The sequence below is a fragment of the Salvia miltiorrhiza genome, chromosome 1 (assembly GCF_028751815.1).
Source record: "Salvia miltiorrhiza cultivar Shanhuang (shh) chromosome 1, IMPLAD_Smil_shh, whole genome shotgun sequence".
Lineage (NCBI taxonomy): Eukaryota > Viridiplantae > Streptophyta > Magnoliopsida > Lamiales > Lamiaceae > Salvia > Salvia miltiorrhiza.
In genome coordinates, this window is record NC_080387.1 from 10763497 (window position 1) to 10787004 (window position 23508).

The 23508-nt window shown below is 45.8% G+C and overlaps 1 protein-coding gene across 1 annotated transcript in view; it reads left to right on the forward strand.

The window, feature by feature from the left end:
- Positions 1 to 23508, forward strand: part of LOC131019092 (uncharacterized) — a gene marked incomplete at its 3' end in the record, with an annotated part of 102199 nt that overhangs the window by 13924 nt on the left and 64767 nt on the right. The window contains exon 5 of the mRNA XM_057947807.1: positions 11096 to 11808. Within this exon, the coding sequence (XP_057803790.1) occupies positions 11096 to 11808 (713 nt within the window). The remainder of the gene's footprint in view (positions 1 to 11095; positions 11809 to 23508) is intronic.

Here is a 23508-nt window from a genome sequence, read left to right on the forward strand (position 1 = left end):
GTATGGGAAGTTGTTTGCAAACTCTACAATCAAGTACCTCAAGTTAGATTGCAATACTCTGTAATGTTCTTTTTATATTCTCAAGCTGTAATCTTAGATTGATGCTTCCCTTATAAAAAGGACAACTTCTTATTGATCTCACCCTGAAGACAATGACTCTTTGTCCAGGCTCTGATTTATGGTTATTTTTCTGTCTTCTTGCTGTTCTGTGTTTAGAACTGTTTTCGTTCTTGCTCTGAGTACAAGTTATTTAGGTTCTGTTGTTAAGGGGGAACAGCTTTCACCCCTTGTCTAGAACTTGTACTGTGAGCTCAGTCTTTTTGCTGTCTAGAACTGCTGTGTGGTTTTGGCATCATCAAAAAGGGGGAAATTGTTGGGAACCTTGTGGAATATCCTAACCCTTGTTTTGATGATACCAAAATTCATAGGACTTAAATGTAATAGACTAGAATCGTTTTTGAACTCAAGTGTTAGAGTTCGTTTCTAGTTTAGTTGCGGTGTCAAAGACTGAAGACTGAAGAACGAAGACTGAAGACTGAAGACTGAAGACTGCAGTTACCAACTGAAGTATCAGTTGAAGAATCAGTTGAAGACTGATTATTTAATGCGCGCCATGGACTGATACTAAAGTTAAGTATCAGTTGAACATTCCTCCTAGGACTGATCTTCCAACGTTCAGAGGAAGCCACGTACGCTCAAGTACAGCCGCATTAAATGCAGAGATATCTCAATATCTTATCTCTGCAGAGGTCATTCCTATCTGGTGGTTACTTTTCAGAGATGTCACATCTCCTGTCCATCAAAGAGAGTCGTTTCCACACAGACAAGGAACCTCGAAGATTGAAGCCTCAGCCCAAATTCGAATTGCTCTCCAACGGAAGAAATCTTGAGGACGATTTACGCCAACGGATCTATTCAAGAGTTCTCCTACAAATAGCGCTCGAGGATCACTTCAATCTTCACCGATTCAACGACATAAGCTGAAGCTCTGCCGAAATAGCTACTCAGCCTAAAGCTTAAACCGCCCAAAGCTTGAATCGAAGAAGAGAATTCCAAAGCCAAAATCAGTCACTGCTGATTACATACATTCTCTTAGACCCTAGGCATATATTCTGTGTACCCAGAAGCCAAAGGTCAAACTTGCTTCAAAGAACTCGTTCTTTGTAAGTATAGTTGGCACTCGTTTAAACCTCTCCCCCATAAGAGTGTTTGAGTGACTCGGAGTTTCAGAAGGTGTTCTGAACTCTGATAGGGAAGTCTAAGCACGAGGTGTGCTTAGCAAGGAAATCCTGCGCGAGCTGTGTAGGTGCTGAAATCCTGCGCGAGGTGTGTAGGTAAGGAAACCCTACGCGAGGTGTGTAGGTGCTGAAGAGAGAGTTTATCTTCAGTTCACGGTTTGCAGTGCACCAGGAAAGCACTTGCGGAGTGGATTGTTGGTCTGATCAACCAGCCGTGGATGTAGGAAAGAGTTTTTCCGAACCACGTAAAAGTCTCTGTGTTATTTACAGCTTTCAGTTTTACATTCATAACTGTGTTATTTCAATTGATAAAACTGAATGCTGACTAACTGAAAAGAGAAACCTTAATCCAACTATCTGCTCCACCGAGGCTATTCGAAACTAAGTTTAATTTCTGCTGCGTATGATATCAATCTGACTCACTATCCTCTGATAGTAAGGAAGAGAGATATCATCTTCATCTTTGCAAACACGACTGAAGCCCTTACGTGTATCAGTTAAGTTCCAGTGACTTAACTGATAACTCTTTACTGAAGAGCTTTCAGTATCAGTCGTCAACCCTGTTGGTCAACACTTATTTCGGTTAAACAGGTGTCTTGTTTGCGTGTAAAGTTTTGCTTCTATCTCTGACTGAGATCCCTCTGATTGAGGTTTGTAGATAGTCATAAAAATAGCCTATAGGTGTATTCCCCCCCCCATACACCTATTCGAGACCCCCCGGACCTAACACATAAGAGTTCTGTTTCTTCTCTCTGCTACACCATTCTATTGGGGAGTACCCGGTGCAGTCAATTGGGATGTAATCCCACATTCTGACAAGTACTGTAAGAATTCGTTTCCGAGGTATTCGCCACCGCGATCAGACCACAATGACTTGATAGATTTACCCCTTCTCTTCTCCACTTCTGCCTTGAATTCTTTGAATTTCTCAAAGCATTCAGACTTGCGTTGAAGTAGGTAAATATACCCATATCTTGAGTAATCGTCAATGAAAGTGACGAAGTACTCATACCCTCCACGAGCTCTAGTGGACATCTGTCCACACAAGTCAGAGTGAATCAATTCTAACACATGCGAGGCCCTATTCCCCTTGGCCTTAAAAGACCTTGCCGTCATCTTTCCCTCTATACAGGATTCGCAGGTTCTAAATGGAACAGCTTGAAAGTCTTTCAAGACTCCATTTGAAACGAGCCTTTGGATCCTATTTAGATTGATGTGGCCTAATCTTAGGTGCCACGCATGCGTATATTGTTCATGAGAATAATACTTCCTCTTATTCGGATTTGGAAGGATTTGTGATGTAGATGCAACATGGACAGAGTTGTTAATTGGACATGTAATAGTATAGAGAGAGTTGTTCAAAATTCCAGAACAAATAGTCTTGTTATCTCTCATGATAGAAACACCCCTATCAAAAATAACTGAATATCCATTCAAAAACAATTTTGAAATAGAAATTATGTTCCGCCGAAACTCCGGCACATACAAAATATCTCTCAAAACTAAAATGTCATCACCAAAACATAAAGATAAATCTCCAATAGCAACAGCTGCGACCTTCGACGCATTGCCCATGGAGATGGTGATCTCATCACTTGCTAGCTCCCTTGTTGGCTTGAAGCCCTGCAAGGTGTAACAAACATGGTCAGTTGCCCCCGTATCCACTACCCACGAATGAGTAGAAAACGAAGCTAAACATGTTTCAGTTACTAAAACTTGTGACGTACCTTGTCCCTTTGCCTTGAGCACTGGACAATCTTTCTTCCAATGCCCAACCTTGCCGCACTTGAAGCACTTTCCCTTGGCCGTTGGCTTGTTCACGCCGCCGGTAGGGCCATCTACTTTGGCTTTACCGCTCCCACTAGCCTTATGATCATGCTTGCCCTTTGGACCTTTCCACTTCTTTTTCCCGCCTTTCGACGAAGAAGCAGATCCCTTGGCAGCAACAAGGACCTCTTTCCCACGGCCCATCACTCCCTCTGCCGCAACCAGAGCATTCAACAACTCATTAAGAGTGTAGTTGACTTTGCTCATAACGACATTGAGACGGAAGTGCTCAAAAGTTTTGGGGAGAGTATTGAGGATGATATCGACCTTGGCTTCGCCTTCGATACCCCCTCCTAGCAGATCAAGCCTGTCAAACAAATTTGTCATATGCATGACATGATCGTGCACAGGACTGCCCTCGCTCATCCTACAAGATAAGATTTCTCTCATCAAGTTAAAGCGAGCAGACCTCTCGGACTCCCCATAAACCTCGCTGAGGTTTAACATGATGGTCGCTGCGTCATCCATGACCTGATGCTGGAGTTGCAAAGTTTGCGACATAGTCATCATGATATAGCACTTGGCCATATTATTCGACTTATGCCACCTTTTATGCGCCTCACGTTCCGCATCAGTCGACTCATCAGTTAAGGCCGCGGGACGTGGAGTAGTAAGCACAAAACTGTGCTCATCAGCGTCAAGTATGTACATAATATGGCGTTTCCATTCGGTGTAATTAGGACCGATGAGATGATTGTTTGCTAGAATGTTAATAATTGGAGACATAGACATATCTGAAAGTAAACAAATAAACATGTAAGAACATGAAAAGCATATAGTTCGTAACAATAATATTGTAACCTTTTGATAAAACAATATTAGTGAAACCTCCAACGGCTCAAGGAATTCCATGTGTAAGCCACGTGGGGTGGACAGTTACACACGAACTCCTCAACCAGACTATTTACCTAGTCATTTAATTTCTATCCATGTCAACTTAACCTTTTGACAAAAGAAATTAATAGTTGGCACCTTGACTAGACCATATCATCATCAAGAAGGGACTCCGTGGGGGAGTTGTACATTGTACTTGATATGATATCTAAGCAATAACCACATTTTAACCTTGAAAATTAAATTCTCGAAATTAACATACTCACGCGGACCATGTCGCTTTCAATTTAATTTTCTTGGTTATCTTATTTAATACCATTCTCCAAAGTACTTATGAAAATTACACAAGTAAGCCACGTGGGGTGGACCGTTACTGCATAACTCCCACTACTTCAATGGTTTAAATATTTTTTATAGAAACCTCTTCTGACAAACTTATGAGAAACAGATATGAAGTAAGCCACGTGGGGTGGACCGTTACTCATATTGCTAATCACTTTGTCTAGAGACCGCATGTGGAGGTCTAAAATAATTTTTAATTACTATAAAAATTATTAAACAGCTTAGTCTTTTTCTTTCAAAAGGTTTGTTCATGCTCAACACATAAACCTAAACATGCTTCTCTAGAACGCAACATGTAAATCATGCTCGCAGAATTCTAAAACATATTTAGGAAAATGATAAGCCTACTATCATGCTTGTCTAAGCGCAGTTAATAAACAAATATTAACAAGCAAAGACGTGCAAAAGCAGGTAAAGAGCATAGGGATTAACAACCACGACATGCAAAGAACAGTAATTAAAGAAATAAAATTCTTCGTGACCCATTCGTGGAAACCCAACATCTATTCTATTACAAAATAAAATAGAAAAACAGGCCCAAAACTAAAACAGCCCGAAAACTTCAAGCCCGTCGTTGGAATTAGGGTTTGGGCCCCCTAGGGTTTGAGACGCAGCTAGGGTTTGGAAACCCTAGCCGCCGCTGCCCTTGGCAGCCTCCACCGCCGCACAGCAACCCTCGGCGCCGCACAGCAGCACGCCGGAGCGGCAGCAGCTATGGCGCGCGCAGCGTCCCGGCGCTGGCAGCAGCCCGGCGCTGCAGCAGCACCGTCCGGCACCTCCAGCAGCGGCAACGGTCGGCAGCAGCTCTCGCCTGACTCGGCCTTGGCGTCCTCGGCAGCAGCAACGAACGGCGACAGTAGCGGCTCCAGCGTGCGGCAGCAGCGGCAGCGTGCCGCCCGCCGGGCGCGCAACGTGCAGGCGCAGCCCCGGGCGCGCACCGTCCCTGCCCGCTGCTTCCAGCCCTCGCCCAGCCTCACCACGCCTCGCCACGCCTCGGACCAGCAGCCCTCGGTGACAGCAGCACGCAGCAGCGCGGCCGCCTGACCAGGCGCGCGCAGCGCACGGTGCCAAAGCGCCCGTGCGCGCGCGGCCCTCGGCGCCGGCTGCCCGTGCCGCACTGTGCCCGTGCCAACCTCCTTACACCTTCCTCGTCGTTGATTCGTCGTCATCCTCGTTTCGTTCCTTAGTTTTACATATTTACAACGGAAAAACAAATACAATTGAAAACCTAATCTAACCACGGATTTTCTCGTGGTGAAAAACGATTACAACGTCAAACGACGTATTCCACGAATCACGAAGAACAACAGCAGTTAAAAACAACGCACATTATTAATCGTACATAAATTAATAATAGAGCCAAGAAATTAATCCTGGGCTCTGATACCAATTGAAGGAATATTAAATTGAATTAACGTTCCACTTTGCCCGATGATCGTTTCTTGGTTATTATTAATTTATCATACAACGATTAAATCCTAACATGCTCCTATGAATTTAACAGCTGCACACAGGTGTTAGGAAAACTTACTTGAGAATCGGATGCACAAACTGTTGATGATCGTGTCGAAAGAATCTGACTCCAGCTCTGATCTTCTCGACTGTATCCTGCTCAATTCCCAACGTTGGATGGACAACGAGCTATGGAAATTCCCAAGGCAGAAAGATCACTTACGTTTCTGCGCCTCCCTCTGCTCTCAAAAACCCTAATTTTTATCAGTGTATTTTCCTGAGAGCTGACAGCTGTATTTAATAATACAGAAAAGGGGAGGAGGCGCCACTTTCTTAGTGAGGGCCGAAAATTCTGTCTTCTTGGGCTAGGAGACATTGGGCCAGCCCAGGGACCAGATACAAGGAATAAAGATGGGCCTCAAATAAATTAATTTATCCATGGTCAGCCCAGACCATAATTAATTTATAAATATCAGTTCATTCCACTAGAGAACCGATACTGACTTACCCTTTTATTGCCGGTGATGAGTCGGGGCTTGTATTTAGACTTATTAAATCTCCGTATTTAAAATATCCGACATCCATTAATTAATTAGAGCTCTGACAGCTTAAATTAATTAATCTCTTAATAATTCCTTAAGTAGTACCACTCAAACTTTATTATTACGCCTGAACTTAATCAACCTGCAGGGTTTAGCGTAATAAACCTTATTGAGCTCCTTAAGGGGATGTCATTATCCTATTGTTTACCTCGTTTTTGGGCGGTTCTTGCTAGTGTTCTACCGTGTTTTCGAGCATGTTTTATTCCTCTTTGCCTTATTTTTCACGTGCTCGATGATCTTTCTGGGTATACTATTGTCATGTGCAGGATTCGAGAGTTGTCAAGTTTTTCAGCAGAGATTGAAGCAAATTTCGAAGACAACCCACGGCCGCCGCCGCGCCACGGCGGCCGCCGTCTAGACGGCGCCGCAGCCCCACGGCGCGAGCCGTGCACGTTTTGGGGAGTTTCTGCGAAAGGGCATCACGGCGGCGCCGTGCCACGGCGGCCGCCGTCCACGGCGCCGCCATCTCACGGCGGCCGCCGCTGCTGTCATTTTTCGGCAGTTACGTTTTTTGATATAAAAACCCATTTTTAGGGTTTTATTCGGGATTCCGATCAGCACAGCCTCCAGGGCGATTTTCCACTATTTTTCCACTGTTTTTAGAGTTGCTAAACTTTTACCTCGCTTTCGGATTCATCGGATCGCTTGTGATTTCCATTACTCTTTCGTCGGATTGTTTCCATTGAATTGCTACGCTTGTAAGAACTCATTTATTCTATTTAGTTAATTTGAATCCCTTGGCTTATTTAAATTCCTTGGTTTATGCTTTGATGATTGTGATCATGGTGAAAGTGATGTTTTGTGATTGATGACGTTTGATCTCGAATAAATTGTTAGAATCGTTGGATTAATATTGTTGCTTTCAGTTTTATCTTATTGGTGGATGTTTAATAATCTTTTTAATTGTCTTGAAGTTTGCGCAAGTTTGAATTTGATCCTCGATTTAGTTTCTTGCCTAGGTGTTAATTAATTGTTGATGGTTATGAGTTTATGATTGTTTGGTTCAGAGTTCAAGATTGAAACCCTAGTTGATCCGTTAATGTTTAAATGCCGTGTTCTTAGTTTTTATTTGTGTTCGTATATGTTCCTGCATTAGTTAATTTTTATTGCTTCATTTCAATTACGTACCGGTGTTAGAGCGTTAGTCAGTGTCAGCCCAAATTATCCGATTAGAGTGTTTAGGTTTTATTTCTGTACTTGTGAGTAGCATAATCGAAGCCCTGTTAAGTCTTCCTTGAGAGACGACTTGAGTCACCTTACCACCCTAGGACGACCTCGTATAAATTCGAGTCCATCCATTAGGTGTTTTAGGATGAGTCAAATTTTGGCGCCGTTGCCGGGGAAGGCTTTAGGCATTTGATTGTGTTGCATTTGTTTTCCGTGTTTATTTTTGTTTATTTCTTTTGACTTGGTTATTTTCTCCCTCCGGTGCGTTTGATTTGGTTTGCTAGTGTTGTGTATGCAAGGTCGCCGCAGCTTGAAAAGAAAGCTTGCCCCTTACTACGACAACATTCATCGACCTAGGGAGGTCATTTTAAGCCTGGAGGAGGAGTCCGAGTCCAGTTCGAGAATTCTTGTGGAATCTCAGTCTCGAGAGGGAGACCGTGAAGAGAGAATCGCTGCCAACCCTAGTCTGGAAGCCGTTGAGGATACACCTCCTGTGCACTCTGACGAAGAAGAAGAAGCTCGGCCCAACCCTGACCAAGAAACCATGGCGGAGCAGAACGTCCAGTACATGGGAGATTTTTCCAGGCCAGTTATTGGGGCCACTAGCACGTCAGCGATAGTGCTTCCCACGGCAGTCCGGAATTACAATCTGAAGCCCAACGATTCGAACCTGTTACCGCTCTTTTATGGGATGCCGAGTGAGGACGCCTTACAGTTCATCCGTGACTTCTGCACTCAAGTGCAGACCTTCCCACTACTGGAGCTCACCGAGGATCAGTTGAGACTCAAGTGCTTACCTTATGCACTCAAGGACCGGGCTAGAACATGGTTACTGTCCTTGCCGCCAAACTCCATCACCACATGGGCGGAGGCGAGTGAGAAGTTCATGCTCAAATACTACCCTAATCACAAGACGCAAGAGATTAGGACACAGATAATGAACTTCATGCAAGGAGCTGACGAGCCCCTCCACGAGGCTTGGGAAAGATTCCAAGAGCTTCTCCGCTAGTGCCCGCAGCACCAGTTGGCTCCCGTCATGTTGATGCAGTTCTTCTATGACGGGTTGATTCAGACGGCACAGTTTATGGTGGATAGTACCGCTGGGGGCAACATTGCCCGAAAGACAGCTGATCAGCTCAAGGAGATCTTCAACACTCTTGCCGCGAGTTCTCAACAAAAATCAATCAGAGGAAGGAGGATCGAAGCCAATGCGGTAGCCCCAAACAATGAGCTGCAGAAGCAAGTAGCGGACCTGATGAGGCAAGTTCAGCATCTAAGAATGAATCAGGTGGAGCCTCAACCCGTTCAAGCACCGCCAGCACAAGCACCGCCAGCTCAGGCACCGCCAGCAGAAGGGTGTGGCATTTGTGGCGATTTTAGCCACGGAACTAACGAGTGCCACCGAATGGGGGAGTTCACACCTGAAGGGGAAGCAGAGGTCTATGCTGCCCAGGGATACCAGGGGAGACCTCAATTTGAACAGAGGCCCATGTTTAATCAAGGGCAACAGAATCCCAACTCGGGGTGGAGAACTCAGCAGAATTCTGGATGGAGGAACCAAGCGCCTGGCCAAGGGTCGGGACCAAATCAAGGCAATCAATTCCGCCGCCCTCCACAGCAATTTGGGTATCAGAATCAGCAGCAGTTTTACCCACCTCAGCAGCAGTTCCCCTTCCCTCAGCAGCAGAACTACCCGCAAGCTTATCAGCAGCAGCAACAGCCCCCGCAGTATCAGCAGTATCAATAGTTCCCTATGCAGCAAGGGAATTTTCAGCAGCAGCAGCAATACCAGAATGCGCCCCAGCAGTTTCAGAAGCAAGCCCAACCACAGAAACCGTCTCTCGAGGACACCATGCAATCATTTATGGAGATGACAAAGCAGAGCATGGAGTCCCAGTCGGCTACAATCAAGCGTCTCGAGACAACCGTTGGGCAGCTCTCCGGGACATTGAATCAGATGCAGCAGCAGCAACAACCAGGGAAGCTACATGGACAAGGATTGCAGCCCCACCAAGCCCAAGCAGTTACTGTTTTACGCAATGGGAAGGTGGTGAACAACAAAGTGGAAGCCCCTGTAGAAGAACCTCCCAAAGAAGCCCGCATGGAAGAGCAAGTAAAGGAGCCGTTGCAGCCAAGAGAGGAGGAGAAGGAGAAAGAGAAAGAGCCCGAAGTGAAGCTCCACAAGGCCGCCAAGCCATACAAGCCACCGGTTCCTTACCCAAGCCGGTTGAAGAATGAAAAGCTGGACCAACAGTTCACCGATTTCTACAACATCTTGGCAAAGGTGAACGTGAACCTGCCACTTCTGGACGTGATCAGAAATGTCCCGGCTTACGTGAAGTTCTTCAAGGAGCTGGCGTCCAAGAAGAGGAAGTTTGTTGACAATGAGAAGATCCTTGTGTCCGAGGTTGCCAATTCCATCATGCAGCAGCCCTTGCCACCCAAGCAACGAGATCCAGGTAGTTTTGTTATCAATATTGCTTTGGGGAACGGTAAGGAGGCCTCGGGCATGCTTGATTTGGGGGCAGGAATTAATTTGATGCCGTACTCTATTTTTAAGCAATTAGAGTTAGGCGATTTAAAACCCACTAGAATGTGCTTACAATTGGCAGATAGATCAGTTAGGTATCCTCGCGGGGTTATTGAGGATATCCTAGTTAAAGTGGGTGGTTTGATTGTGCCTGTCGATTTTGTCGTGCTTGAGATAGGAGAAGTCCATGAGAATGGCAAGGAACACACTTTACTGCTAGGGAGACCATTCATGGCCACCACTAACACGTTGATTGATGTGAAAAATGGAACAATAAAAATGACCGTGTTAGGAGAGTCCGTGTCGTTTTCTGTGCATCATAGTCGCGCTTTGCCATCATCTTCTTTCACTAATGAATGCTCTTATATAGATGCTATTGATGGCCTCGCCGAGATGGTTTATGTGCAGGAACAAGAGATAGTGGAGGTCTTTGTAGGATCGGCGAACATGGAGGAGTTTGCTCGGGAAGCCGAGGAAAGAGAGAGAGAACGAAGAGACAAACTCCCCATTGATGAGCCTGTGGTGCTTGAAGATGCCACGACATGCAAAAAGCCCAAGTTGGAACTGAAGGATCTCCCAAACCATCTCAAATACGTGTACCTGGAAGAAGGAGAGGAGAAGCCCGTGATAATATCCGCCGAGCTCACGCATGAGCAAGAGATGGCGTTGATGGAAGTGCTAAGGAGCAACAAGTTGGCATTTGGTTGGGGCCTTGCTGATATCAGTGGCATTAGCCCCGCCACATGCATGCATCGGATTCACCTCGAGGATGGAGCAACACCTAAGAGGGATGGTCAACGAAGGCTCAACCCCATCCTCATGGAGGTAGTACGCAAGGAGGTACTCAAACTATTAGCGGAAGGGATCATTTACCCTATCGCCGATAGTGAGTGGGTAAGCCCGGTGCATGTGGTGCCCAAAAAGGGAGGAATCACGGTGATCCTAAATGACAACAAGGAATTGGTGCCGACCCGTCCGGTCACGGGTTGGCGTATGTGTATCGATTACAGGAAGCTAAATGCCGTCACAAAAAAGGATCATTTTCCGCTACCTTTCATTGATCAAATGTTGGATCGTCTAGCTGGCCATGATTTTTACTGTTTCCTTGATGGTTTGTCAGGTTATTATCAAATAGCAATCGCGCCGGAGGACCAGGACAAGACGGCATTCACCACCCCTTTTGGTACCTTTGCGTGGAAGAGGATGCCATTTGGGCTGTGCAATGCACCGGGGACCTTCCAACGGTGCATGATGTCGATCTTCGCGGAAATGATAGGTGATTTTGTTGAAATTTTTATGGATGATTTTTCCGTGTTTGGTAATTCGTTTAGCGATTGCTTGGGCAAAATTAACTTGGTGTTAAAAAGGTGTATAGAGAGTGGGTTAACTCTTAGCTGGGAAAAGAGTCACTTCATGGTGACTAGTGGCATCGTTCTTGGCCACGTCGTGTCAAAAGATGGCATAGAGGTCGATAGGGCTAAGGTGGAGGTGATTGAAAAATTACCACCACCAATCGATGTGAAAGGCATTAGGAGTTTCCTAGGTCATGCCGGGTTTTACCGGCGTTTCATTAAGGATTTTTCTAAGATTACCCAACCTTTATGTCGTCTGCTTGCTCAAGATGTTGATTTTGATTTTAATGAAACTTGTATGCATGCTTTTGAATTGCTGAAGCTCAAGTTAAGCACTGCACCTGTTGTTGTTGCACCTAATTGGTCTTTGCCTTTTGAGATTATGTGCGATGCTTCAAACTCTGCTGTGGGGGCCGTTCTTGGTCAACGTGTTGACAAAATGTTGCGTGTGATTTACTATGCTAGCTTGACTTTGAATAGTGCACAAGTGAATTACACTACCACTGAGAAAGAGTTGCTTGCTGTGGTTTTTGCTTTAGACAAGTTTCGTGCTTATATCATAGGCTCTAAAGTAATTGTCCATAGTGATCATGCGGCTCTAAGATATTTGTTGACTAAGTCTCAAGCTAAACCCCGCCTTATCCGTTGGATCTTATTATTGCAAGAGTTTGATCTTGAGATTAAGGATAGGAAGGGGAGTGAAAACTCTGTTGCCGATCACTTGTCTAGACTTGAGCATAATGTGGTTGAATCGAGTCGAGATGTCATACATGAGTCTTTCCCTTTTGAGCATACTTATGAAATTGCCTCTGTGCCTTGGTTTGCTGATATTGTCAATTACCTTGCGTGTGGGGAATTAAGACCCGATCTAACATCCCAAGAGAGGAAAAGGTTTTTGGCTACTTGCAGGTAATACTATTGGGAAGATCCCTACCTTTTCAAGTTGGGAAAGGACGAGGTGATTCGGAGATGCATTCCGGATGTGGAGCAACAACAAGTGTTGAGGCTTTGCCATGAAGCCCATTGTGGTGGGCATTTTGGTGGACAAAAGACGGCTCATAAGGTCCTCCAATCCGGTTTGTTTTGGCCAACTCTGTTCAAAGATGCTCATTCTTTTTATCTTGCTTGTGACCGGTGTCAAAGGGTGGGGACAATTGGGCGCAGGAATGAAATGCCCCTCACGAGCATTCTTGTTGTGGAGATTTTTGATGTGTGGGGCATAGATTTCATGGGCCCCTTCCCCATGTCTTACGGTTATGAATATATCTTGCTTGCCGTTGATTATGTGTCCAAGTGGGTTGAGGCCATCCCCACAAGGACATGTGATGCTAATGTCGTCTTGAAGTTTGTGCAGGAAAACATATTATGTAGGTTTGGATTTCCCAAGGCCATAATCAGTGATGGAGGCAAACACTTCTGCAACAAGCTTTTTGAGAAGCTTATGAGGAAAAACGGCATTACTCACAAAGTGGCCACACCTTATCATCCTCAGACCTCGGGCCAAGCCGAAACTAGTAATCGGCAAATCAAGGGCATACTGGAAAAGACGGTCCAACCTTCCCGGAAGGATTGGTCTCTTAAGCTCAATGATGCCTTGTGGGCGCACCGCACCGCCTTTAAGGGAGTCCTGGGAATGAGCCCCTACCGCCTTGTCTACGGTAAAGCGTGCCACCTGCCTGTGGAGGTTGAGCACCGAGCTTATTGGGCAATCAAGGCCACCAATTGCGACATTACTACTGCGGGGAAGCACAGAGCCTTGCAAATGGAAGAGGTCGATGAATTACGCAACGAGGCATACGAGAATGCAAGGATCTACAAAGATAAAGTCAAGAGGTTGCATGATAGCCGCGTTGTACCCAAGAATCTCAAACCCGGAATGAAGGTTCTTTTGTTCAACTCAAGGTTGAAACTTTTCCCGGGCAAGCTCAAGTCTCGTTGGAGTGGCCCTTTCCTTCTTAAGGAGATTCTCCCTCATGGCGCTGTAGTCTTAAGCAAGGAGAACAACGACGAGACGTTTACCGTCAATGGGCATAGAGTGAAGCCCTACTTGGAGCATGAAATGGTTGCCGCCGTGGTGGAGTCTCAGGAACTCCACGACCCTTTATTTTGACAAGCTTATTACAGTCGAGCTCTCGACCTTAACTAGAGCGCTTCGTGGGAGGCAACCCACGTTTCTTCTCTTACCTTTTCTTTTTTTTTTTTTTTGTGTTAGTGCGCTCTTGCGGTGCTTTATCCTTTCGTCGTTGGTTGTTGTGGCGTTTTCTTGGTGTTTTAGTGTGGTGTTGCAGGAAATAGGATTCCCGGACTGTCACCGAGCTTCAAGGATGTGTTTTTGGCTGCCGGATAGCAAAAATAAGCAAAAGGCCGAAGGGGAGGGCCGGCGGCGCCGTCTCACGGCGGCCGCCGTCCACGGCGCCGCCGCATCACGGCGGGCGCCGCCTCTTAAAAACCTGCCAAAGCCTTCAAAAATTCCCAACATGCCGAAGGGGGGGGACGGCGGCGCCGTACCACGGCGGCCGCCGTCCACGGCGCCGCCGCGTCACGGCGGGCGCTGCCCCTTAAAAAACCGGACATATCCACAAAAATCCCGAAGGGGGGTCACGGCGGCGCCGTGCCACAGCGGCCGCCGTCCCACCCCCCATGCCCAGCCAGCCCGCTCACCCCAGCCCGGCCCGCCCTACTCCTTAAAAATAACCTAAACCCTAATTTCTCATACCCGCCTCCCTCCGCCTCTCTCTTTTTCCCTTACCACCTCCAACCCCCGTCAGCCGCACCCACATCACCACCGCTAGCCACCCACCTCCGACCACCACCACCGGACCACCCCCATCACCACCTGACCACCACCGTCATCCACGGCCGACCACCACCCTACCTTCCCCTCACAGCCCACCGAACTCCACCACCACTAAACCGTCTCAACAACTCCCGGCCTCCTTCCCAACCGCCACTGCAGCCGCCGCCACCACACCGTCTCCACCACAACCGCCGACGCCGAGCTGCCCCGCCACCATCTTCAGCAGAACACGGCCGCCGCCGTCCGCACATCCGCCGCCGTGCTCCACAGCCGCCGCCGTCTCCACGGCCGCCGCCTTGCTCCACAACCGTCGCTTTCTTCACGGCCGCCGCCGTCCAGACCGCCCCCGCCGTCTGCACCACCTCCGCTGTTCACCTCCATCCAGCTCGTCCCATGGCACCTCTCACCACTTACAAGCGCCGCCGCCACCATGTCATAGTCGATGAAGACGAGGACGAGGCCCCGCCGAGTCCTCAGGCCCCCCCGAGCCGCCAGCCGGCCTCTTCTAGCCTCCAGCCGGCCTCTTCTAGCCGCCAGCCGGCCTCCTCTAGCCGGCAGCCGGCCTCGCCTCTCCCCCGCCCTCCCTCGCCACCGAAGGACATCCGGCATGTCTACAATGCTCCCTTTGCTATCTTTGAGGACTGGGAAGGCACCCGATGGAAGGCCCTTAAAGGGAAGAAGGTGACTCAGCCTCGATGTCTTGATTGGCCACTGCTCCGAAGGGTGCAACTCGACCAAAACGTCACGGCACATTTGAAGAGTTTGGGACTCTTCAAGTTTTCCCAAACCTCGCCGCCGGGTTTGCTTCCACTGCACTTGGAGTTCCTTTGCACTCTCAATATGACCGCCGACAAGTCTCAACTACATTGCCGCATGCTCAATACGCCATGCGTCGTCACCTACCGGATCATGAGTGAAGCCTTTGGGTTTCACCCGAATCGATTGAAGGGATTCCCGGATACGTGGGTACCGGCTAATGCTTGGAAAGAACTGACTGGATTGCCCACTTGGACCGGCCAAGGTGCCCCGAGCAACCAACTCATTGACGCCGATATCGGCGTGCTCCACAAATTCCTGTCATTCTGCATTCTGGGCAAGGAGCAAGCCAACAAAGTCAATGAGACTGAATTATACATGCTATGGTGTGCAAAGCGGAAGAAGAAGATTGACGCCACGACCATCATTTGGAACCAGCTTCACAGCATGGCCCGGCATGGGGGTTTCAAGCCTTCCCTGAGCCCCATCTCTACCGCCCTGGCTCTCCATTTCGGCCTCTTCCCGCCGACCCAGGTCCCCGCACACCTGAGCGCCGCTGAGACAAGGGCGATTGATCACTCTGAGCTCAAGACTTTTGTGGCCAAAGACTTCACCATCATTCCACAGGCCAAACGCCACAATGTCCGTTCCATTTTGCAGCAGCTCCAACGGGGCGAGGGCACGTCATCTTCGGCGCGCCAGGTCATAGATGACAATGATGAGGACAATGATGAGGAGGAGTACGACGAACCTGCGCCACCACCTGCTTTCATTTATGATCCTGAGGCGGGCCCCTCCGATGCCTTTCAGCAGTTTCAGGCCCATTTTGACGAGTCCTTTGGCCAGTTCCGCCAGGAGGTTTCCTCCCGTTTTGATTCAGTGGAGGACTCGGTGGGCGGCATCTATGCTCGGATCGACGACATTTATGGTCATCTGGACCATCTTGGTGGCTACGTGACGCCCATGCATGCACAGTTGGGCGACGTCTACGGCAGGGTGAACACCATTGGCGGAGAGGTCACGCGTTTGCGTGAACAGGTGTCGTCTTTTGATGCTCGGTTTGCCCAATACAATCAGGGCCTCACCGATGCCAACCAGGGCCTCACTGACACGAACTACTACCTCGCCGACCTTGAGCGACAGTGGGCCGCCTTCTCTTTACAGAACCAGGACCAGTTCCGGCACCCCCCGGGCCCCCCTCGGGGCCCCTACTGAGCGACCTCTTACCCACCTTTGTACATATTTTTTTGTCTTTCCTTTCGTTCTTGTTTTATGCTTTTCTATCTTGTGGGTTTTCTCGTTGTTTGGTTTACAGCTCTAGGTCGCCGCTCTCTCTACTGCTGTCGCCGTGCTGACTGCACTCCTATTCAGGGACGTCCTCTAACTTTATAGTTTTCATGCCCTGAGGACAGTGCAAGTTTTTCTGTGTGGGGGAGGGGCGTTATTTATTCATTGGGGGGGTCGTATGGTCCGGTCTTGGTTGTGTTGTTGGTTGTGCCGCATGCGGTTTACGATGCTTTATCATTTCGTTGCATGCTTGGTTCTGTTGCCCTGTTTTGCTTGTTTTGGGGCGAATGGTCCCCTTCTCTTGTTTTCTTGCCTGTTCTTAAGTGCATCACATGATTGATGGTAGCTCATTGGCGTTTCTGGATTGTGTCTGTTTGGATTGTTGTCCTCGTTCTTTTTGATTGATTTGTTCCCAATGAAGTGCAATTAGTTTAAGGTTTTGGTGCAACACCCTGATGAGCAACTCTTGACGTGATTTGTCCGGTAGATGCTAAGGGGAGTGTTTTCAGTGCAATTCCTAATATCTGTCTCTGTTTTGAATTGTCTGGTTGGTTGTTGAGTTCTGATAGTCTGGGTCTCTGCTCCTCTAATGTTGTCATTATGAGCATGGGAAACCACACGAGAACATTTTGGATCACCTCCAAAAGTGCAATCTCGTGAATTATGGCCCATCTATTATGAGCAAAAATAACATGACCCCAAAAAAAAAAAAGAGGGAAGTGTAATGAAAGATTATGAAAAAGGAGTGAGACATGATTGTAAAGGAAACTGCATTAGGAAATTCACCCTTAGCGGAGAATTGGGTCTGATCGGATTGAGTTGTATCACCTCGTTGTTGCACTTTTAAATCTTAGCTTTGAGCACTTGTTTGGGGGACATTGATTTCTTGAAGGGCTTGGATTGGTTTGAGTTTGATTGGTAAGAAGAATCGCCTGTGGGTTTTCTTTCGATTTTGTGTTGTTGCTTGAGGACAAGCAAGGATTTAAGTGTGGGGGGGTTGTTTACCTCGTTTTTGGGCGGTTCTTGCTAGTGTTCTACCGTGTTTTCGAGCATGTTTTATTCCTCTTTGCCTTATTTTTCACGTGCTCGATGATCTTTCTGGGTATACTATTGTCATGTGCAGGATTCGAGAGTTGTCAAGTTTTTCAGCAGAGATTGAAGCAAATTTCGAAGACAACCCACGGCCGCCGCCGCGCCACGGCGGCCGCCGTCTAGACGGCGCCGCAGCCCCACGGCGCGAGCCGTGCACGTTTTGGGGAGTTTCTGCGAAAGGGCATCACGGCGGCGCCGTGCCACGGCGGCCGCCGTCCACGGCGCCGCCGTCTCACGGCGGCCGCCGCCGCTGTCATTTTTCGGCAGTTACGTTTTTTGATATAAAAACCCATTTTTAGGGTTTTATTCGGGATTCCGATCAGCACAGCCTCCAGGGCGATTTTCCACTATTTTTCCACTGTTTTTAGAGTTGCTAAACTTTTACCTCGCTTTCGGATTCATCGGATCGCTTGTGATTTCCATTACTCTTTCGTCGGATTGTTTCCATTGAATTGCTACGCTTGTAAGAACTCATTTATTCTATTTAGTTAATTTGAATCCCTTGGCTTATTTAAATTCCTTGGTTTATGCTTTGATGATTGTGATGATGGTGAAAGTGATGTTTTGTGATTGATGACGTTTGATCTCGAATAAATTGTTAGAATCGTTGGATTAATATTGTTGCTTTCAGTTTTATCTTATTGGTGGATGTTTAATAATCTTTTTAATTGTCTTGAAGTTTGCGCAAGTTTGAATTTGATCCTCGATTTAGTTTCTTGCCTAGGTGTTAATTAATTGTTGATGGTTATGAGTTTATGATTGTTTGGTTCAGAGTTCAAGATTGAAACCCTAGTTGATCCGTTAATGTTTAAATGCCGTGTTCTTAGTTTTTATTTGTGTTCGTATATGTTCCTGCATTAGTTAATTTTTATTGCTTCATTTCAATTACGTACCGGTGTTAGAGCGTTAGTCAGTGTCAGCCCAAATTATCCGATTAGAGTGTTTAGGTTTTATTTCTGTACTTGTGAGTAGCATAATCGAAGCCCTGTTAAGTCTTCCTTGAGAGACGACTTGAGTCACCTTACCACCCTAGGACGACCTCGTATAAATTCGAGTCCATCCATTAGGTGTTTTAGGATGAGTCACCTATACCGGATACGGGTACTAATACAGATAATCAAATATCATATATTAACCGCTATCAATCAAGATACAGAGTACTCGAGTTAGTATATAACTTTCACCCATAGTAAGTCAAAGTGATATACGAGTTAACATATATATCAGAATACTTATTAGTATTAAGATTTATAAGTCACCGAGATCTTGATTCTTCACTTAAGTCAGATAGAAGAATACATCTCAAACTGTGGTCCTATCAATACGTAATGACGTACCAGTATAGACAAGTAGCCAAGACAAACTACTTCCATCTATACTGCAGCCTAAACCAATAACTTGTCCTAGAGTTATTTCGGCTGTGATCATATTATATCTCTTAAGGTTATTCCAATTATATGGTCTTCTGTGATCTACAACACACCATATAATCTACTTATACAGAGATAAAGAACATACATATGCAATCATGAACACAATCAGATAGGAGATAAGAATAGTGAAAACAGGAATCATTGTATACAAGCATAAAGTTCTTGCTTTCAGTATACAAATCCAACACTGGCGGCAACCTAGAAGGCCCTCCTGGCTTTTTTTCAAGCATCAGGGGTTCAGGTACCCACCTGCACCAGCTCCTTGAACTCTACCCTCCCTAGGATGTTTAGTTTTTAGTTTGTTTTGTTTCGTTGCATCTTCATGTTTTGTGTTTGGTCGTTTGTGTTGGTGTTTCTATTTTTGTTCGTTTTTTTTAGTTTGTGTTTTTCTTGACCCCCTCTACACACCCACTTTGCCCAAAGCAAAGTGTGTGAGTGTGGGGGGCCAAGACGTCTGTTGATGCTTTACCGGGTAATCCTTGTTCTCGCACCCTTTGCCTTAAGGCAAAGTGTGTGAGTGGGAGGGAAGACCCGGTATCTTTTATGTTTCAAAGTTTGTGTCAAGCATGCTGTACATTCGAGGTTTCTCAGTTTGTGATGATTTGAAAGTGCAATTTTGTGAGTGAGATTAAGCAAACTCTATGCCGTATGTAGTTGAGGACGATGGATAGGGAATTAGGCATACCTTGTGAGGATTTGAGCTTTTAAATTGTTACTTTATGCCAAAACAATTCTTTCTTTCATTGTGTGAATTTTGACATCTTGATTAAGGGGAATGCTAGAACTTGCCTTGATTCTTGGTCGAACCCTGTGTACACAGTCTAGGTGTATTGAATGATTTAGGCATTTTCTTTCTTTAAGCCCACTAAGCCAAACTGACCAACCCTACATCTATCACTTGCAACCATTTTGAGCTTAATAATTCTTTTGAATTCACTTATAATTTTGCCTAAATTTGAGCCATCCCGGTCAAAACTGAACTTAAGGGCAAAATAAAAAAAGAAGGGGAGAATGGTGTAATGGATCCTATGGGCAGGACTAGTGCAAAGAAAATGCAAAATGGGAAATCTAAATCCCAAAACAGAGAAAAGTCCAGAAAGAGAAAAAGAAATAAAAAGAAAAGAAAAGAGAAAAAGAAAAAAAAAAAGAGAGAGGAAGAATAAAGGGAAGAATGTGCTTAGACCCGTAAGAATAGGCAAGGATCAAAAGAATTTGGGAAGTCAGTTGCCCAGAATGAAGTTCAGTATGACCTTAGCCTCGTACCAAAAATCCTCACCTTATGCCTTAAGCCACATTACAACCCATGAAAGACCTAATGAGATGCACCTAGGACTTTGACTAAAGGGGAAGATATTAGAAGATAGGCAAGCTTATGGTCAGAACCCAATCAAAATGTCCGGAGTGTAAACACGAGCCTAAACATTTGAGAGAAAGAGTGAAATGGGAGGAACATCCTTATGCCCACAACCCGATCTTGACTCAACTGATGGCAATTTTGATTGTTTGATCCAGCTACTTGTTGTTTCTTTTGATCTTCATTTTACTGTTGGACTGAGAGAGTTTAGCATGTTGTGTGTTTTCATTTTTTTTATGTTTTGTGTGTCTTTTTCGTTCGTGTCTGTTTCCTGGGCAAATTCATGCATGTACGCTTGAGGACAATCGTGTTTAAAGTATGTGCGTGTGATGAGCCCAGGTTTGTGCTCTGTTTTTGTGTTTGTTTTAAGTCTAGATCGAGTCTTTTTCCGTGTGTTTGTGTCGTTTGGTTGCCTGGGAGGACATAGTTCAATGGCAGGAACCAACTTGCGGGGAAGAAGCCAAAGTGCCAGAGAAATGGAGTATCAGAGGATTCAAAGGGCCAGAGGAGTCACAAAAGCCAGAGCGGAGACGATTCCTCTGGAAGCCAGCGGGGAAGCGATTCCTCTGGATGCCAGAGCAGAGACGATTACTTTGGAAGCCAGCGGGGAAGTCATTCCTCTGGAAGCCAGCGGGGAAGCGATTCCTCTGGACGCCAGAGCAGCCAAGTCAGCTGAGCAGAAGATTCCTTAGAACATTCCAGGGGTCGGAAGCGCTGCCACCTCTTGTGAAAGAGGTATGCGCCAGAAGCAAAGGGATTGTGGAAGCAGGATTTTCCCTTATGTCCATAAGTACCGCACGAGAGCTGGCAGGCGAGAGAAAGAAAGAAGGAAAGAGAAGACAGAGGTGCAACAGACGAGCGAGAAAGAAGTGTAAGTGGGAGTCCGAGAAAGGCGGAAGGTGGTAGCTATCCAAAAGAGACCGATAAGGCCAAATCACAGCCTTATCCAAAAGAAAATATGTCTTCATGAAGATTAGGTCTGAAAAAGGATACGCATCTCCATGCTTGCGTGGATCCGGCCGCAAGTCATGGGCTGGGCCTTCAAACCCTAATGACTCCTATAAATACCCGAAGAGCTTCACAAACCAGGGGGCTGATTTTCCGTCTAGTTGTACATTATTTGAGAGTCAGAGTTAGCCCAGGCTGTGGGCAATTTCCTAGTACTTTACCATTTTATGTTTTGCACGGCACTTTCGGCCGTAGGTACTTTCATTTTCATTTAAGTCATTTCTATTCCAGTTATGTTTTCTTTTATATCTTTTGCTTGTGTTATTTACGTTATGGTTGACTAAGTTTATATTCTGATTTGGGGTAAGATAATCTAAGCATGAATGAATAAACTCGAGAGGTCTAATTTGGGCATAATAACTGTATGAACATATTCTCGATACACTAGGTTTGATTCCAAAAAGACTTAAATAACTTGGTTAATTAATTGATCACAAGTTAACTAGGGAGTTTTGGTCACAAGTAATACTTTGGGTAAAAGGTGAGTTGCCATCGACCTCCAAAATAGTACAACTGGTGTTGGAGCCGTGACTGCTGTGAAATATCGGCCTAAGAGTCAAGTGGGTCTATCTAGTTCTTAAAGCATTCTGGGCAAAGCACAACTAGCGATAGGCCATCGCAGAGAGCGTGGATGTTGTCCGGGGTAGTTAATTTCCATTAGCTGGCCCTTCTAAGGAATCATAAACTGAAAGGATAGATTGGGCAGGGGTTTGTTGTGTGCGTGACGAGTGACAATAGGGGCACAACATTTCTTATGCCTATAACCACTGGTATGTGATTATAGTGATTAATCTTTGCACCAATGATCGAGTGTCAATTCATGTTTAGTGATTCGAACCCAAGTCAGAATTGTTTTGTTATTTGATTTATCTACTTTGTTATTTCAGTTTAGATTGGATACCTGTTCTGCCCATAACCACGTTTTGGTCTGAACACTGCAGAAAACAAAACATTTTTAGTGACACCCTTTACAGGAGAAATTACTGCTCAGTTCCCTATGGATTCGACTCTGGACTTACCGCTAGCTAAACTAGTTGTGGGCACAGGATTATTTATTTGCACGAAGCTAAAACGACAGCTCCGTCACAAGTGCTTACGGATGCACTGCAAATCGATGTTTGTGCTTACGGGTGCACAGCAAACCGAATCCATGTGCTTGGCCGGGTGCACACAACCGAATCAACTGAAGATCCAATCTTCAGTACCAACACTTCACTCGTGTTGGATTTCTCACTCCTAGTATGAACTGGCACTAGGATCTCACGGAGTCAGAGTACCTTCCTGAACTCCTTTTCAACTCAAACACTCGATTCTATCGGTCGAAGGGAGGTTTGAAATCTTGCCAACTAAACTTCAAATAACAAGTTCTTTGGAGTTAGTTTTGACCTAGGCTCTGGGTAAATAGGGATTTGCCTAAGTTCTAAGAGAATGTATGTAATCAGCGGTGACTGATTTTTGGCTTTGGTATTCTCTTCTTCGATTCAAGCTTTGGAGAGGTTAAGCTTTGGGCTGAGTTGCAATTTTGGCAGAGCTTCAGCTTGAGTTGTTGAATCGGTGATGATTGAAGTGGTCCTCGAGCGCTATTTATTGGAGAAGTCTTGAATAGATCCATTGGCGAAGAAGGTCTTCAGGAATTCTTCCATTGGAGAGCAATTTGAATTTGGGCTGAGGCTTCAATCTTCGAGGTTCCTTGTTTGGTGAGAACGGCTATGTTGAGGAGCAGGAGATGCGACGTCTCTGATAAAGTAGCCACCAAATAGGAATGACCTCTGTAGAGAAAGGATGATCCTGAGATCTCTGCATTTAATGCGGCTGTACTTGTGGAGTACGTGGCTTCCTTTGAACGTTGGAAGTTCAGTCTGAGGAAGAATGTTTAACTGATACTTGACTCTATATCAGTCCGCTGATTCCACGTAGCACACATTAAGTAATCAGTTCTAGACTGATTCTTCAACTGATACTTCAGTTGGCAACTTCAGTCTTCAGTCTTCAGTCCTTCGTCCTTCAGTCTTCAGAACCGTAACTAAACTAGAAAAGAACTCTAACACTTGAGTTCAAACAGTTCTAGTCTATTACAATCAAAGCCTATGGATTTTGGTTTCATCAAAATAAGGATTAGGATATTCCATTAAGTTCCCAACAATTTTCCCCTTTTTGATGATGCTAAAACGACACAACAGTTCTAGACAAGTAAAAGACTGAACTCAGAGCACAAGTTCTAAAACAGGGTGAATACTATTCCCCCTTAACAATAGAACCTAAAAACTTGTACTTAGAGAAAGAACACAACAGTTCAAACACAGAACGAGGAGAAGTTAGAAAAACATTAATCAGAGCCTGGACAAAGAGTCGTTGTCTTCAGGTTGAGATCAAAAGAAGTTCTTTTCATTATTAGAAAATAACTGATAAGACATCAGTTGGGGTACAGAGCAAGACT